The sequence below is a fragment of the Microchirus variegatus genome (genome assembly GCF_963457635.1).
Source record: "Microchirus variegatus genome assembly, chromosome: 3".
Lineage (NCBI taxonomy): Eukaryota > Metazoa > Chordata > Actinopteri > Pleuronectiformes > Soleidae > Microchirus > Microchirus variegatus.
In genome coordinates this window covers 8,046,332-8,060,596 of record NC_139804.1, presented here as the reverse complement: position 1 = coordinate 8,060,596, position 14,265 = coordinate 8,046,332, and the positions used below count along the sequence as shown (strand labels likewise).

Here is a 14,265-nt window from a genome sequence, read left to right as displayed (position 1 = left end):
TAATATATGGCTGGGTAGTTTATATTACATTTCTGCCAATAAACCCTCCAGAATGTTAGACACTGAGCGTTTAACAAGATGCAACTTGGAAAACCCCCCACAACTGAACCAATTAAAAACCAATTTAAATTAAAAATCATCACAATAGTTTGTTGTTGATTTAGCAGTTGATTAATAGTCAGTTATCATCAGCAAATAAATGAACCATCAGCTTTTTTGATCACCTGTTAATCAGTTAAAGTGGTTTTCACACACTGAACCTTTGAAAATCTTGTTTTAAACCATGAGTAAGAAGTTGGTGAGTAATGTAGTTATTGATTATTATTAATAATAATAATAATAACTATAGCGGCTCTAGATATTTCACTACATATCACATTCTGAAAAATTGTTCAGTTTTAAAGGTTTCTTCAACAAATCTCGAAAATGAAGGTGAAAAATAATAAATCCTAACGCATGAATCACATGATTTTCTCTATAGAAGAAAATTGATATGTTCATTGAGAAAAAAAAAAAAAAAAAGCTAAGCTCCTCTCACTAACTACAGTGTATGTGTGTGTGCGTAAGAATTGGGTGGAGTGATGTGCAGGTAAATATTGACCAAAGCTAGAACAGGACTGTAGGTGGAGCAGGATGAAGTCCGGATCTTGGGGCTCCTTGTTTCTCTTTAGCTCTTAAATCTTTTTTTTAATGGAAATATTCCTAAGCAGCTTGTTTAGGACATGGATTTCCACACACTGCTCAAATACCTGTGTCATGTGCTTTTCCTCGGCGTGCAGGTAAGAGCTGGTTTCACTTCTTCATCTCTGGAAACATCTCTGTGTCCTTCTGCTCGTAACACTAGTCATTTTGATTGAAATGATGTGACTGACATTTGGTCCTGTAAGTATAACCTATGTAGAATGTTTTGAATAAATCTTCATAACCACCGTTTATTTACATGAAATGGGAAAAATGCAGCTATTAAATTAAGGTCCCTATCATTTCAGTTAAGTATAAGGGGAAGGTAACACTAAATACTTGACACTTAAAGGCGCCATATGTAAGAATGTGGCCAAAAACAGTTACTACATTCAAATTCAAAATACCGAGTTCTTTTAGGTTTCGTTTTCTGACGTAACTGGCAACCCGTGGTTGCTCGGTAGCTGAGACTCTACTGACTGCAATGAGTAGTAGACGGTGGTAGGTGGCGCCACATGCCAAAACATGATTTGCAGTCTGCAAAATATTTTTTTTTATGCAAATATTTTGTCTGTACTGTTGTTGTTGGTGAGTTCAGTTTGTTATATGAACATTATTCCTGAGTCTCTGTGACATATTAGGAGGATTTTATGGCCAGTTGCTTTGGATTTATTACATAATGCACCTTTAAGTTTGCTAAAACAGTATATTCTCAATAGAATTATGTTTTTTAAAACTGCAGTTAAAACATAAGTTTGTTCGTTAGAAAAAGCAATATTTACACAAGTTAAATACTGATACTGCAATTAGCAGGTGAACTGGTTACAGGCGACGGGATGGAAAGTCGTGGTTCGCCACTTATGTCAAAAACAAACAATTGACAGTCGCTTCAGATGGGATGTTTCTCAGCCCAAGATTGCATAATAATTTTTCAGGATCTTTAATTTAGATTTTTGGACAGATACCACAGCTGAATGTGTCAAACACTGAGGCCTCAATACATAGGGTCATACAGTATAAACTGCCTCTGTGGAGCTCCTGGACTTAGTGAAAAGATGACAAAGTGTTGACGTCCAGGGTTTAGGGGCAGGAGGTGGTTGTGGACATTCTGGGGCCCCCCTGGGGTGGGTAAGCGTCGGTGGAGGTCCTGGTGTGGAGCTCCAGGACTTAGTGAGTCTGAGTTTGTCCTATTTAAAGGGCAAACCCATCAAATCTATCATTGACCTCTGACTTGTGGACAGAACATCTCATGTGTGTCTGTGTCTTCCCTCCACGTCCAGGTGGCCTGGGCTTCAGACGAGGTGACGCTGCTGAATCCTCCACAGGAGCCTGTTCCACACCGTCCTCTGAAGATCCTCTACTCCTGTGATGAAGAGCGAGCCACGGTGCACCTGGACTGTGTCGTCATCTTTGACACTGGCGTCGTCTCCACGCTGCCGCTCAGGCGGTGGCGCTGCGTCCCGGGCGACGCAAAAACCAGGACCGTGCGGCTGAACCTGCCGGACTGGCTGGTGTATCAGCCTGATGGGATTGTTCCAGACTCTCAGTGGGTGTTGAGCTGTACGCTGAGAGCCTCACTCAGGTACAGCAGAGAACATGAGGATGATGAGGATGATGATGTTGCAGCTCAGGCTGTGACAGATTTGCAGCCCAGGCCCTTTTTCAGTCGACCTGTCAAACAGCACCAACTCTGCTTTGACTGGAGCCAAGAGATGCTGCGACTGAATCAGTGCTTTTTAAGGAAACGGTGTCCTTTGGAGAAAGGTACGGTGGATTTAAAGATGTAATATGCAACATTTCTGCAGTAAATAACACTCTCGATTCCAGCATTCTAAAGGAAGAAATAACAAACTGTAGAAATGTAATTTCCGTTGCCTATTTTTTTATTAACTTCACACAACCAAACAAAAATATCTATCTATCTAAATAACTATCTATCCAGTTTAAAGTTAGCTAAGCGTTAGCTAAAGTAAGCTTAAAGTTAGAGAAAATAATTCTATCTATCTATCTATCTATCTATCTATCTATCTATCTATCTATCTATCTATCTATCTATCTATCTATCTATCTATCTATCTATCTATCTATCTGTCTATCTATCTGTCTGTCTGTCTGTTAGCTTAAAGCTAGCTTAAAGTAAGCATAAAGTGAGCTAAAACAATTGTCTACCTACAAGCCAGTTTAATGTTAGCTAAAAGCTAGCTTAAAGTTAGCTAAACGATAGTTTAAAGTAAGCATAAAGTTATCTAAAGCCATTATCTACCTACCTACGTACAAGCCAGTTTAAAGTTAGCTAAGCGTTAGCTAAAGTAAGCTTAAAGTTAGAGAAAACAATTCTATCCATCTATATGTTAGCTAAAAGCTAGCTTAGTTAGCTAAACGTTAGTTTAAAGTGAGCTAAAACAGTTGTCTACCTACAAGCCAGTTTAATGTTAGCTAAAAGCTAGCTTAAAGTTAGCTAAACGTTAGTTTAAAGTAAGCCTAAATCAAGCATAATCAGCTTGCTAACTACAAAGCTAGATATAGTATCTATCTAGCTATCTGAGTTTATAATCTGGCAAATTAAGAAACAAGCTCTTAATCTGGATTAAAAACTGTCTATGTTGCTCAGAAACGGTGCATTTCCTGTCGTCCATTTTTGCCTCGACTGGGGAGAACTTTGGCGTCATAAAGACGCTGAGCCCTCACAGCAGCGGCGTCCTGGAGCAATTACGATTGAAGGCCGTCTTATTCCCGTGGTGAGACGACAAAACTTCACACCAAACTGTGTCACGTGGATTCAATTTAAATCCAGTGGTTTGTAAATGAGCTGTTTGTTTGTTTGTTTATGTGTGTGTGTTTGTCCAGGTGTGTGATCTCCGTGTGGATATTTGTGAACAGACACTGTCAGGAGACCTTGTGTGGAGTGTTTCATCACATCGACTCTGGCAATAACTACATCACGCCCACGCTGCTCCTCACTAACGCAGGTCTGCTCTTTATGTTCTGTCTGTGTGTTTACGTGACTTAAAGGTGCCATATGTAAGAATGTGGCCAAAAACGGTTACTACATTCAAGTTCAAAATACCGAGGTCTTTTCGATTTGGTTTTCTGACATAACTGGCAACCCGTGGTTGCTCGGCAGCTGAGACTCTACTGACTGCAATGATTGGTAGACGGCGGTAGGTGGCGCCACAAGACGCCAAAACATGATTTCAAAACATAAACATGATTTGCAGTCTGCAAAATATTTTGTCTGTACTGTTGTTGTTGGTGAGTTAAGTTTGTTATATGAAAATTATTCCTGAGTCTCTGTGACATATTAGGAGGGTTTTATGGCCAGTTGCTTTAGATTTATTACATAATGCACCTTAAAAGTGTCACGCTGTCACTGTCCAGGTGAGCTGCACATCCAGCTGAGTGGAGAGTCCGGACAATCGTCCGCCTACCTGTCCATGTTCAAAGTGCCTCTGAGTGAGTGGTGTCGGCTCAGTGTGACGCTTCAGGGGAGAAAAGTGAGTTGATATGATGACGATGACGTCACAGTAATGCACGACCATGTAAAATAATGGTCATCAATGAGAAACAAAATGGTGGCCGTTGTCGTATCTCAGGTGACCTTGTCCATGGTGTGCATGGGTCAGCAACAGAGAACGGTCAAATCTAAAGAGTATGAGTAAGTCGCTGTGATTTACTCTGTTGTTACTGTCTTTAAATGTATTTACAAGAATGAATAAAATGCTCTTTTGTCCTCAGGTTGAAACACACGGTGAGACTGGACGACACAGAGGGATATTTCGTGATCGGAGGAGGAGATTTTGTCAGAGGCGTCGAAGGATATTTTGGACCCGTGGTTTACTATCGTCACAGAACATCGCATCACGTCGAGGTAACTCTCTGTCCGCACTTTCTCTTCAGATCTGCTTCTGTTTCTTTGTTTTTGATTTTTTTTGAATGATTTCTCTCCTCTTCAGTCGGACTCTGTGATTCCAGACGTGATCAGAGACGTGAATCTCACTGGATGGACACGGACGTGTCGAGCGTTTCGTCTGGAGATGAACACAAAGATCAGCGGCTACGCTCTGCGCGCCCAACACTCTGGTACTACTAGCAGTAGTAGTAGTAGTACTAGCAGTAGTAGTGGTGGTTGTAGGATTATAGTAGTAGTAGTAATGTAGTAGTGCTAGTAGAAATAGTCGTAGTAGTAGCAGTAGTAGTAGTACTACTAGTAGTGGTGGTAGTAGTACTACTAGTGGTGGTGGTAGTAGTAGAAGTAGTGCTATAGTAGTACTAGTAGTAGTAGTAGTAGTAGTAATAGTAGTAGTAGTGGTATTAGTACTAGTAGTAGTGGTAGTCGTACTATAGTAGTAGTAGTTGTGGTAGTCATACTATAGTAGTAGTAGTAGTGGTAGTAGTAGTAGTGGTAGTCGTACTGTAGTAGTAGTAGTACTAATGGTCATAGTAGTTTTAGTACTACAGTAGTACTAGTAGTAGTACTAGTCGTAGTAGTAGTGATCATAGTGGTAGTACATGTAGTAATAGATGTAGTAGCAGCAGCAGCAGTAAGAGTAGTAGTAGTACATGTAGAAGTAGTAGTACTTACAGCAGTAATTGTAGTACTAATAATTAGTAGCAGTAGTAATTGTTGCAGTGTTAGTCATAGTAGTAGTAGTACATGACGTAGTAGTAGTACTTACAGCAGTAATTGTAGTACTAATAGTTAGTAGCAGTAGTTATTGTTGCAGTGTTAGTAATAGTAATAGTTGTAATAGTAGTAGTCATAGTAGTAGTAGCAGCAGTTGTTATTGTAGTAGTAATAGTAGTGGTTATAGTAGTAGTAGTAGTAGTAGGCTTCTGTGTCCACTAGATGGTGCTACAATGACCATGTTCTGTTGTAGATAACTGTCAGTGATGTGTGTGTTTTCCCAGAGACTTGTCCTGATGTCTTTCATGAGTGGATGATGATGAAGGACAGACGTCCATCACAGTCCCAGTGTGAGCAGTGGGAGACGACTGTCCCCCGAAGACTTCAAGCGGCCAAACTGTCCAAGAGATTAGTTCTTAAACATGGTTAGACATATACATCTGTTTATTGTGAAGTAAGGCACCCATAGGCAGATTTTTATTCATATTTATAAAAAAAAATAATAATAATAATTGTGTTCATCCAGTGTCCTTCCAGTAGGTGGCGCCCGAGGCGACCTCCTCTATGGCAGTCGAGTGAAAAAAAAACTTTTTGAAGAAAAGACAGTGTTATTACATAACAGTGTTTATTATCATGATGTTTCATGTCATTTCAAAATCAAAGTGTTTGTTTTGACGTATGAAACCATAAAAAGTTCACAGTATGAACACATTTATGAATCCATTCATAAAAATGAACAAACAAACAGACACGGTTTGAGTCGATACGTTGTTTTTCTTTGTCTTTCAGGAGGAAAAAGAGTGAGTCTGTCCTCTGTGGGTCGAGCTCTGTTCGCGTTATCTCTGCGTAAACTGGACAGCGTTGCAGCGGTCAGCAGGATTGTCCCTCTGCTGCTGCAGGCCGGCTGTTTGTCTGACCACAGAGCTCTGCACGTGGCCTCTGTGCTCTACAGCAGCGGCCTCGGAGTCCAGAAACAACTCAATAAAGTCAGTGTGTGTTTTCCTGCATCATCCGACTCAAAGTAATGTCAGATTTTTACATTAACTGTAAATTATTAACAAGAGCAGAGACTTTCAAAACCTGTGAATGAATAATTTGGTGATTTATTCTGAAAGTTACGAATCCTGGAAATGATTTACTCTGAAGTGATCAAATGTCCATATATTTGTCCCTCTTGTCCCCGTGTTTGTGGTCAGGCGTGGCGTCTCTCTCTGCTGGCGGCTCAGGACAAAGACAGATTGTCTCTCCTTCGTCTCGGTCACCTGCATCACCGAGGACTTCACCGTCTTCCTGCAGACACAGACGTGGCGTACGCTTATTACGCAAACGCCGCCAAGCAGACGACGATTGACCTGCAGAATCCTTCACCGAAGCAGGTCATTTCAATACATTTCAATAAACACACATTGACGCCTGTAATCTAATCTAACCTGGCCTCGTCAAATCTCATGACGCATTTTACGTCTTTTTTCTCTTGCAGAATTTTGTGGAGGCTGTTTATTTGAACAACGAGGAGGCGCTGAAACATCAGACCAAAGAGAACCATCATCTGTTCCAGTGGCTGAAGCATCAGGCTCGCAGAGGAGTCACTCAGGCTGAGGTGAGATTAAGATTAAGATTTAATTTTCTTACAATGTCTAGGTCAGTGTCAAAGTTCTCTCGGTATATACCGTATATAAAAACGTGGTTGTTATTATTACATCTGTTTTCATTCAAAGGACAGAAAAGCGTCTCTGGATTATTATATATGCCAAATATGAATTTTTTTTTCTTTTGACAGAAGAAAAGTGACACTGCACTTTGACAGTGAGCTGACTTTCTTCTCAAAAACTAAAAGTATCTCAGAATGACTTGAAATGTGCCATCATAATAGTCGGCATCGCCCTGAAAAAGGATCTGTTGAAAATATTTTCAAACCTCTTAAGGAATCATTTTTATGATTTTTTTAAATTCAGGTAATTTGACACTTTGCACTTTGACAGTGAGCTGACTTTCTTCTCAAAAACAAAAAGTATCTCAGAATTACTTGAAATTTACCATAATGATAGTCGGCATTGCCCTGAAAAAGGATCTGTTGAAAATATTTTCAAACCTCTTAAGGAATCATTTCTATGAATTTTTGAAATTCAGGCAACTTGACACTGCACTTTGACAGTGAGCTGACTTTCTTCTCAAAAACAAAAAGTATCTCAGAATGACTTGAAATTTGCCATCATAATAATCGGCACCGCCCTGAACAAGGATCCGTTGAAAATATTTGCAAACCTCTTAAAGAATAATTTCTATGAACTTTAGAAAATTTTGAAAAAAAAACATACCATTACCATAACTGAAAAATCTTCTTGTGCATATAAATGTTTTATTTTGTAAAACAGTACATTCATGGATAACAATAATAATTATATTTTAGTATTAAACATAACATTTTGCTTTAACATTCTAAGAATTTAACATCAGACCAAGTCGAGGTTAAGTTTTTAAAGTCGTGCAATAACCCAGCGTTTGTCTTGCAGAATGCAGTGGCTCGCATGCTGTTCTGGGGTCAGCAGGGAGTTTCTCCTGACATGGAGAAAGCTGTGAGACATTATGAGAGGGGAGCAGTTCAGTGGAAAGATCCACAGTCCATGTATGACTATGGCATCGTCCTGCTGCAGGTCACTTTACACACTCAACTCATTCACCCTTTCATGCAACGTCAAAAAAAAAAAAAAGGTTCAGCATCGCTTGAGCACAAAGATGTAATTTTATGGCCTAAAACACAACACAATAAATTATTTATTTTCCATATACTTCAACCAAACGGGATTATTTTTGGTTTGATTATTGCAGCCTGTTATGTGAAATGTGAAAGATTAGCATTCGTTTATATGCATTATTTAGTTTTTGCAATGGCTATGTCCTAAAATACTCATGTTAAAGTCCCTTGAGCCCAAAAATGTCCATAAAAAACGAAGCTATACATTTTTTTATAAATAATAATTTTATTTTTTCCTTTTTTTTTATTTTTATCAGTCATTTTCATACATATCAGTTCATGATTTTCTTTAGTTAATTTCCACGTTTTTGTCTTGATGCACCTTAATTTTATGGTCTAAAAAACCCACAATAAATGTAATAATGTAGTCCATAAAATGTCATAAAACGTAGATTATTTTTACCCAAACCTGGAAATCATGTTCTTCTCAAATGTCTTTTTTTCTCCACAAACCAAAAATGAAGAGGCTGAAAACGTGTTTTCTCTGCAGGGACGCGTCGTCAAGAAGGACGTTCCCAAAGCTCTCACGTTCCTCAAGAAAGCATTGGAGCAGGTTATGTGTTGTTTAAATGTTAATCACAGAAACTCGTCTGTCATCGGTTCTGCGCGCTGAAATATTCTTTCCCCCCTGCAGGGTTTTGTTCCCGCCTTCAACGCTCTGGCCTGGTACTACGAGAACTTTGAGCAGGACTATGAAAAAGCCGTGCAGCTGTGGGAACAAGCGGATCTGCTCCAGAGTCCAGACGCTGCTCTGAACCTGGGGGTGATGTATTTACAGGGTCGCTATCCAGGAAGAGCCGCCGACAAGGTCATTTCAGCGTTTTACTCGGCAAAATAACGCAGAATATCACTGATAACCACAATGTTCTCAATAATGATATGTTTTAAACTGTTTTTATTCATGTGCTTGTTTATTTTTCCATGTTATTGTAGTTTTAGGGCTTGAGGATAATGATTATTTTCAGTATGGATTCATCTGTCTATTATTTTCTTTATTGATTAATCCATAAAATATCAGAAAGTGTTAAAATATATTGATCAATCCTGGAAATTATAATTTTCTCAAATTCAATTGAATTAAATAAATCATCACATATTATGTTTTTAATAGTTATGTTTAAATTAATAATTCTTATTTTTATTAGTATTACAGCAGGGATTGTTTCTCCATTTAATGTGCTATATAGCTTAACTTGACCTTTGACCTTTAAAAAGTGTAGTAACATAACATTTTTATTTTTTTGTGCGAACATTATTAAGTTAAAAAAAAAAACACTAATTTTGAATCAGATTATAATTTTTATATAACAATGTCGTGGAAAGAATGGACAAATGCAGGCGCCCCCTTGTGGTCGACTTATTTACACCACTGTATTTTAACATTTAAACACTGTTTATTTTTTTTCTCTCCCCACAGTACATGGCCTATAAGTATTACTTGAAGTCAGCAGACCGAGGTCACGTCAGAGGAGCTTTTCTCCTGGCAGAAGTGTGGAGCACAGGTTTACCAGGCTTCGTCAACAGACGTCCTGCAGACGCGGTTCTGTGAGTGACTCGTCTTCTACCGGTCAGAGAGCGTCGTCACTGGACGAGTCATGAGCGCGACGTTCCGACACAAGAATCAAAGCGAACCAACGAACCCTGTTAAACACGTGTTAATCTCAAATGAAATCTAAAACGTCAATATTTACCAGAGGAGTCTGGTGTATTTATTTAGCGACTGTGAGCGAATCACGACCACGTTCAGTGGTATTTCAGTTCAGGACTGAACGATTCTAATGAATCTTTTTTTTAATCAACTGATTCTCGTGATTCAGTTATACCCAAAACAACTGCTTTACAAGTGTTTGTGTTGCCTATATGAAACAAAGTCACGGCAGTTTCACGCAAGCCGTGCAGTGATGACTCCGATCACTTTGAGTAGGTAATATATTGTCAACCAAATGACCTGGAGGCCAAGAGGGGGGCGGGGCTAAAGCAAAAAAGTGTGGATATTACATTGTGATAACGCAACTAAGATATGCATGATGATATTTCACAGACTTTCAAAATAAAAGTGCTTGTTTGGATGGGGAACGTTCTATACTTCACATAAAAAAAACATTTATGATGCATTTGATCATATAAAAAAAAAATAATAATGTGCAAAACATTAATTACAACAACACAGTTGTAGTTTGACGTGTACCTAATAAAGTGGCTGTCGTGTCTTGACTGAGTGCAGGTGGGTGAAGTGGGCGGCAGAACACAACGGTCACCTGGGCAGCGTCTTAAGAAAAGCCTTGGATTCGTATCTCATCGGTGACGAGTAATTATCAGCCTGAGTTTTCTCTCCATAGACACAATACTTCTAATTCTTATTAGTGTTGCGATTATTATGGTTGTTATTATTTTTCTTATTATTATTACGGCTTTTTCCCAGGTTTAGCTCACTGTTGTATTACATGATGGCCGCTGAGTCGGGATACGCCGCCGCACAATTCAACGTGGCGTACATCTGTGAACAAAACGCGGTGAGTTATACCACATTTTTACGTAATTTACGCGACTTTAGAGTCATTTAAGCGTTGTTTTCTCCTCTTTTAAGAAAGGGGTTAAAGTAAAGTGTTGTAACACTTTAAAGTTGGAACACTTGAGAAAAATATAATCAAAAATAAGAATATTTAATTCCTTTATTGATTTGAACCTTTATGTTGAAAACAAAGAGAATATTAAATATGATTTTTTGTTAAATAATAACATTTATTATCAAGTAAGACTAACATTTTAAAGTGCAGGAGATACATGTATGTATTGTTGTTTATTATAAACTAACCCTATTTTTCATGTCAACAGGGAAGTTTTCTGGATCCAGTGTTTGCGTCTCAGTGCATGTGCAGATATTATAATCTGTCGCTGCAAAGTCAAAAACCAGACACTTACGGTAAAAAACCCTGAGTATTCTTTTATTTTCTTTTATTCACGTTTAAACTTTAATTTGCAAGTTTGTGCACACATTCACATGATTTTTTATATGACTCTCGTCCCCCCAGCTTTTATCAAAATGGGTGACCTGTTCTACGAGGGTCAGGTCAAAGGTCAGAGGGACTTGTTGTCGGCGGCAGAGATGTACAAACAGGCGGCGCTGAGGAAGCAGCCACAGGTCTGTGTGGCGCACAAAATAACTCCTCTGACAGCAGAGTGAATGTGCATTTTAACTGTGAATGTAAATTGTGTTCCAACAGCGGCCTCTAGTGTTTAAAAAAGAGCACTGCGGCAAGAGTAGAGTGAGGGCTCACACGAAAAAAACAGTTCAGGAGAATCTTATTCTTTTGTAAATTTGTCTCAAGCTTTGTAAAAGTGTTTTTGTCATCATGGTTTTTGCACTCCCAGGATATCAGCCTCTGTTCTCTAGTGTGACAAAATAGATACAGGTGCGAGACTTGTGACACCTGTGCTGAGTTGCCTTCGTTTATACACAATTTATCACCCGGGTAATGACCGAAAATTGATAAATGGTTAAAAACACGACAACTTTAGATCATTCAAAAACTGGCAGATTCTGAATGATCTTATATTTTGCACCTTTAATCCCCACTGTTGTTCTTCTGCAGGGATGGTACAACCTGGGCCTCCTGACAGAAGAAGGTTACACGCTCCCTCTGTCACTGCTGACTGAACTCGGCCTCTCAGATTTGTTCCTGCTCGACCAAAGTCTGCTTCTGAGTGTTTTATACAAACGGTTTGTCGACTTGTGTTTGTGTGTCTGGTGTGAAAGTGCAGTATCACATGAATCTGTGAGTACATTTTTAAATTCTGTCCTAAAGATGCAGGGACTCAGAGGACACAGACTCCTACCTGCCATGCAGCCTCGCCCTCCTTAAAGTCCATCTTCAGTTTTTCCAAAAGCAACACAGTGCTGCTATTAAGGTTAGAGGCCTGAATTACATGATCTTTATGTCTATAATGTTCATTCTATTTGATCTTTTTAGTACTTTTTAGTACCCTAGCTTATAGCTTATCTTACCTCACTAACTTACCTTACATTACCTTATTTTCTTTACCCTACCCTAACCTAACCCTTACCTTACTTTACCTTACCCTACCATACCCTATACTACCCTTACCTTACCCCAACCCTTACATTGCCCTACCCTACCCTTACTTTACCTAATCATACCCTACCCTTATGTAGTCTACTACCTACCATACCCTACCCTGACCTTACACTACCCTACCTACCATTCCCTACCCTGACCTTACACTACCCTACCCTACCATACCCTAAACTACCCTTACCTTACCCTACCCTTACTTTGCCCTACCCTACCCTTACTTTACCTTATCATACCCTGCCCTTATGTTACCCAAACCATACCCTTACTTCACCTTACCATACCATACCCAAAACTACCCTTACCTTACCCTAACCTTACCTTTCTTTACCTTACCTACCCTTATGTTACCGTATACTACCATACCCTTACTTTACCTGACTTGACCTTACCTAACCCTACTCTTACCATACCCTACCCTTACATTACCCTACCCTTACTTTACCTTACCCTATCTGAACTACCCTGACTTTACCTTACCCTACCCTACCCTTACTTTACCTGACTCTACCTTACCTACCCTTACTTTATCTGACCTTACCTTACCCTACCCATACCCTAAACTACCCTAACATTTCGTTAACCTACCCTTACTTTACCTTACCATACCCTACCTAAACTACCCTGACTTTACCTTACCCTACCTTACCTACCCTAATGTTACCATACCCTACCCTACCCTTATTTTATCTGACCCTACCTTACCCTACCCATACCCTAAACTACCCTTACCATAACCTACCCTTACTTTACCTTACCATATCCTACCTAAACTACTCTGACTTTACGTTACTCTACCTTACCTACCCTAATGTTACCATACCCTACCCTACCCTTACTTTATCTGACCCTACCTTACCCTACCCATACCCTAAACTACCCTTACCATAACCTACCCTTACTTTACCTTACCATATCCTACCTAAACTACTCTGACTTTACGTTACTCTACCCTTACCTTACCTACGCTACCCTACCCTTACCTTACCTACGCTACCCTACCCTTACCGTACCCTACCCTACGTTACCCTAACATTTCGTTACCCTACTCTTACTTTACCTTACCGTACCCTACCTAAACTACCCTGACTTTACCGTACCCTACCCTTACCTAGCCTTATGTTATCGTACCCTACCCTGACCTGACCTGTCCGACCTTACCTTACCTGTGGGAATAATACATAACTCCTTACATGGACATCCTGGGGGTGGGTGTTTACAGGTCAAATATTCAAAATGCCTTTTTACATGTTGTTGAGTCAAAGTTATCATTGATTTTATATCGCATATTTAAAAAACAAAACAATGGGAGTAGTGTTAATTGTGCAATAGTCACAAAATAGACCCTTTTATAAATAATAAAAGGTGTATTATTATGATGATGATTCACAGAGTGCTGGAGAAGACGTACCTTGTTATTTCACCTCACTGGCTATATAAATATAAAACACCAGCACCAACACATCACTGCAGACGTGACCGTGGTCTTCACTCTTTCGTTATCGCCCACAGATCTCCATTGCCGTTGCCATGGTTGCAGCTCCAACAATGTTCTTACTCATCTGCAGCGCGTTCAGGAGACGAGTTGTGTCTCTGCCAGAGCCGTGATTCACAACACGTCTCCACAGAGGACAAAAGAAAACAACAACTGCAAAGTCAAAGTCCACACACAGTGACGCGGCAATATCTTGTCATCATACACACAATGATTGGGAATATTGGGATTATTATCACAGTGGTGGATTTGGCTTTGTTTTGTTTAAGTTGAAATGTTCTGTTTTACTTAAAATTAACTCGACTGAACAATAAAGAGCCTTGAAAAAGTGCTGTGTCATGGTGTTTTCAGTGACTACCCCCATTGTATCTGGTCAAAAGGAACCCATTCAAACCCATTTTTTGAAACATTTCTTTTTATGACAGGTGGTCTAATACATTTGTCAAACACTGAATCGTGTTATCTTGGAGGAGAGCTGCTCCGTTTGTCACTCTTTTGTCGTGTAATAAAGGCTGCTGTCGTTAACTGTGTTGCTGAGACGAAGATGAACGACGAGTGCCGGAGGCCTGACAGCTGTCAGCACTCTGAGTCTCGTCTCATCTTCCTTTTTAAGAGA

The 14,265-nt window shown here is 39.5% G+C and overlaps 1 protein-coding gene across 1 annotated transcript; it reads left to right on the top strand.

Moving 5' to 3' along the window:
• Positions 1-722: 722 nt before the first annotated feature.
• Positions 723-13,783, top strand: LOC310924636 (protein sel-1 homolog 3; the record flags this gene model as incomplete). Its single annotated transcript, XM_083886424.1, has 23 exons — positions 723-779; positions 1,962-2,445; positions 3,293-3,419; positions 3,529-3,650; positions 4,060-4,175; positions 4,275-4,336; positions 4,417-4,549; positions 4,635-4,761; positions 5,590-5,730; positions 6,095-6,291; positions 6,502-6,681; positions 6,786-6,905; positions 7,819-7,959; positions 8,551-8,613; positions 8,695-8,868; positions 9,478-9,605; positions 10,285-10,368; positions 10,483-10,573; positions 10,896-10,983; positions 11,093-11,202; positions 11,654-11,799; positions 11,873-11,969; positions 13,667-13,783. The coding sequence occupies 23 exons, from the start codon at positions 723-725 to the stop codon at positions 13,760-13,762; spliced, it is 3,084 nt and encodes a 1,027-aa protein (XP_083742550.1). The 3' UTR covers positions 13,763-13,783.
• Positions 13,784-14,265: the final 482 nt, after the last annotated feature.